Source organism: Vollenhovia emeryi, unplaced genomic scaffold (assembly GCF_000949405.1).
Source record: "Vollenhovia emeryi isolate VEMERY1.0 unplaced genomic scaffold, V.emery_V1.0 DF940505.1, whole genome shotgun sequence".
Taxonomy (NCBI): domain Eukaryota; kingdom Metazoa; phylum Arthropoda; class Insecta; order Hymenoptera; family Formicidae; genus Vollenhovia; species Vollenhovia emeryi.
In genome coordinates this window covers 4,867-8,622 of record NW_011965861.1, presented here as the reverse complement: position 1 = coordinate 8,622, position 3,756 = coordinate 4,867, and the positions used below count along the sequence as shown (strand labels likewise).

At 51.6% G+C, this 3,756-nt stretch overlaps 1 protein-coding gene across 1 annotated transcript; it reads left to right on the top strand.

Annotated features, from left to right (window-relative positions):
- Nucleotides 1–97: 97 nt before the first annotated feature.
- Nucleotides 98–3,746, top strand: LOC105555963 (the record flags this gene model as incomplete). The annotated part of the gene is made up of 1 exon (XM_012003014.1): nucleotides 98–3,746. A coding segment is annotated over exon 1 (3,649 nt), but the record flags the coding sequence as incomplete, so codon positions are not given.
- Between the last annotated feature and the right edge of the window lie 10 nt (nucleotides 3,747–3,756).

Here is a 3,756-nt window from a genome sequence, read left to right as displayed (position 1 = left end):
AATCGTCGAGACCAGCTCACACGTCCGCATCCTGCTCAACTCTACTCGCCACAGCCGTGGCAGCTCATCCACCACTCATCGCTCAGCGCGTCTACTCATGGACGCAGGATACGAACTCACCTTCGTCACGGAGAATCTCATTCGGCAGCTCAACATCCCTCGTCACTACTCAAGTATTGTCGTCACTGGAATTGCAGGCAAGCAGTGTACTCGGACACGAGGAGTCGTGTCACTCACGTTACGCTCGACACATTCCAACGCAGCTGCCACAATTCAAGCTCATGTCCTCCGGACAGTTACATCAATCTTACCATATTTCGATGCGGAACCGGAAGAATGGCCGCATCTCAGGACCTTGGCACTAGCCAGTCCAGACTTTCTCATCCCGCGGCCAGTTGACATCCTCATCGGCGCAGATGCATACGGGCAAATCATCAAGCCCAATACCATCAGGCATTCTCCACTCATGCCGATAGCGCAACTCTCCATTTGCGGATGGCTCGTTCTTGGATCAGACAATAGGGAAGCAACACGCACATCAACGCATCATGCTGCTACTCAATTCAACGAGGATGCTCTTATTGAGTTATTGACGAAATTTTGGATTCAAGAGGAGGTGCCTACTCACGATGTCACTCAGCTCACTCCTAACGAGCAGAGGTGCGAGAAGCACTTCAATACTACACACTTTCGTGATTCTCCAGAGAGGTACATCGACAGGATTCTACTCAATTCACCAGACGATCTTTTGGGTGATTCTTACAACGTCGCTCATCAATGTCTGAAGGGATTACGCAGACGATTCTCAAGGGATGTGAATTATCAACGTCTCTATCAACAATTCATGATTGATTACGAGACACTCAACCACACTACGAAGGCAGCATTCATCTCCAGTCATCGCTCACATTTTCACCTGACACATCACGGTGTTCTCAAGCCGGCCAGTATTACAACGAAACTGCGGGTGGTTTTCAATGGCTCTAGCGCATCCACATCAGGCTACCCGGTCAACTACCTCATGTACACTGGAGCAAAGCTACATCTGAACATCTCAGATGTTCTACCTAGGATACGTAGACATCGTCACATTTTCGCTACGGACATCACCAAAATGGACAGACCGATTCAGATTCACAAGGATGACTGGGAGTTACAGCGGATACTCTGGATGGACAATCAGCTCAATGAGGTGCCATATCATTCAAGAACGGGCACTTACGGGACGAAGGTCGCACCATTCACAGCCGTGCGGACCTTGTTACAATTAACAGAAGACGAAGGACATAGGTTCCCACTGGCTGTGCCGGTGATCACTCACGGCAGGTATGTCACTGATATATTTGGTGGTGCAGATACAATACAACAATTGCAGGAGGTCGCACAGCAACTAAGGGGCCTCTGCATGGCGGGCGGCTTCCCACTAGCAAAATGGCATGCAACTCATCTCGACATACTCAAGACTGTCATCGACAGCGAAGACCAAGGCTCACAAATCACCTTCGACGATTGCGCAACCAAGATACTCGGACTCAAATGGCTCCCTCAAGAAGATACCTTTGCATTCTCAACCCGAAGCTCACGCTCGGAAAGCAGACTCACAAAACGCCTCGTTTTATCTGAAGTGGCTCAGATACTCGATCCACTTGGTTTTGCATCACCTGTCGTGATCAAGGCCAAAATTCTCTTGCAGGAGCTGTGGCTGCACAAGCTTCAATGGGATGACCCACTGCCATCCCAGCTCTCAGCCCGGTGGCTCATCATCAGAGAAGAATTCACAAGCCTGGCCAGGCTCTCAATACCTCGGTGGCTCAATACGTGGAGCGACTCGCAAGTGGAACTTCATGGATTCTCTGATGCTTCTCAATTGGCAATGGCTGCAGTCATATACATTTCCGTTCACGGCTCAAACGGCGCCACGTTCTCACTTGTGTGCTCCAAGACTAAGGTAGCACCCCTCAAGCGGCTCTCAATCCCGCGACTTGAACTCACAGCTGCTCTACTGCTCTCTCGACTCATGCAATACGTCGAAGCCACTTTGAACATGGACGTAACGGCAACGCATATGTGGACGGACTCTCTAGTGACACTTTCGTGGATCAGATCTCATGCATCACGCTGGAAGGATTTTGTCAGGAACAGAGTGGCTCAAATTCAAGAACTCACTCCAGCCGCTCACTGGAGATACATTCCTGGAACTTCTAATCCGGCTGACTGCGCATCACGAGGCCTCACAACTGCTCAGCTTCAAAACCACGCACTTTGGTGGACGGGACCACCATGGATACTCAAACCAGACTCATGGCCGTCGCAACCTGCACTCTCTGACGAGATGAGTGCAACAGAAGCTCGCCCAGGCGTTTCGCTACTGATGGTTACGCCAAGGACTGAATATCAATGGGAACTCATCTACAGGTACTCACACCTCACGAAACTATTGAGGATTACAGCTCTCTGTTTCAGATTCGTCTCACGGTTGAGGAAAGTCCACGACTCATTGCCGGTCAGACACATCTCTCCAGAGACCTTGGAGAAAGCGAGGCTCTTCTGGATTCAGGCAACTCAAGCAACGTACTTCTCGCACGAGCTCAAGGCATTGCAGGCAGACTCACCGTTATCAAAGGCGCACGCATTCAACAGATTGACTGCGTACATCGACGCTCAAGGAGTCATTCGCGTCGGCGGACGACTCGCGCACGCAGCTCTCTCACTCGACGCGACACATCCTGTGATACTGCCTCGTCACTCTCAGCTGTCGTCATTGATCATCGCTCACGCTCATCAACGGACTCTACATGGAGGCACGCAGCTTACGCTGTCACACATCAGACAACAATACTGGATTCTCGGCGGGAGGGCTCCTGTCAAGTCTCACATCCTGCGGTGTGTCACGTGTGCTCGGCAGAGGGGGATCCGTGCTCATCAATTGATGGGCCAACTACCTCTCTCTCGAGTTACGCAGGCACGACCGTTCACTCATACAGGTGTGGACTACGCAGGGCCACTCACCGTCAAAACATGGAAAGGAAGAGGTGCCAAAACAACGAAAGGCTGGATTTGCGTTTTTGTCTGCTTCTCAACCTCAGCAGTACACCTCGAGGCGGTCAGTGATTACTCAACGGAAGGATTCATTGCCGCCTATCGACGCTTCTCATCCAGACGCGGCATTGCTCACACCTTACACTCCGACTGCGGCACCAATTTCATCGGCGCGGATGCAGCTCTCAAACGGCTGTTTATCCAGAGCACTCAAGAACATCAGCGAGTCTCTCACCTGCTCTCGCAAGATAACACCCGATGGGAATTTAATCCCCCAGCGACACCTCACATGGGAGGAAAATGGGAGGCCGTCGTAAAATCTATCAAGTACCACCTACGGCGGACCATTGGGGAAAGCGTGCTCACCTTTGAGGAGCTCACCACATTGCTCACTCAAATTGAGGCAATTCTCAATTCGCGCCCGCTCGAACCATTGAGTGACGACGCGGACGACATCTCAGCACTCACGCCAGGCCACTTCCTCGTAGGAAGTCCGCTCACCGCTATACCAGAGCCCTCACTCACCGACCTGGCAATCTCAAGACTCTCTCGATGGCAGCTCATCCAGCAGAAGACACAACATTTCTGGACACACTGGGCAGCGCATTACCTACAACGACAACAAGCCACCTCAAAGTGGCACCACAGGAACAACGAGATCAAGATCGGATCATTGGTGCTCATCACCGACGAGCGGCTACCGCCATGCAAATGGCC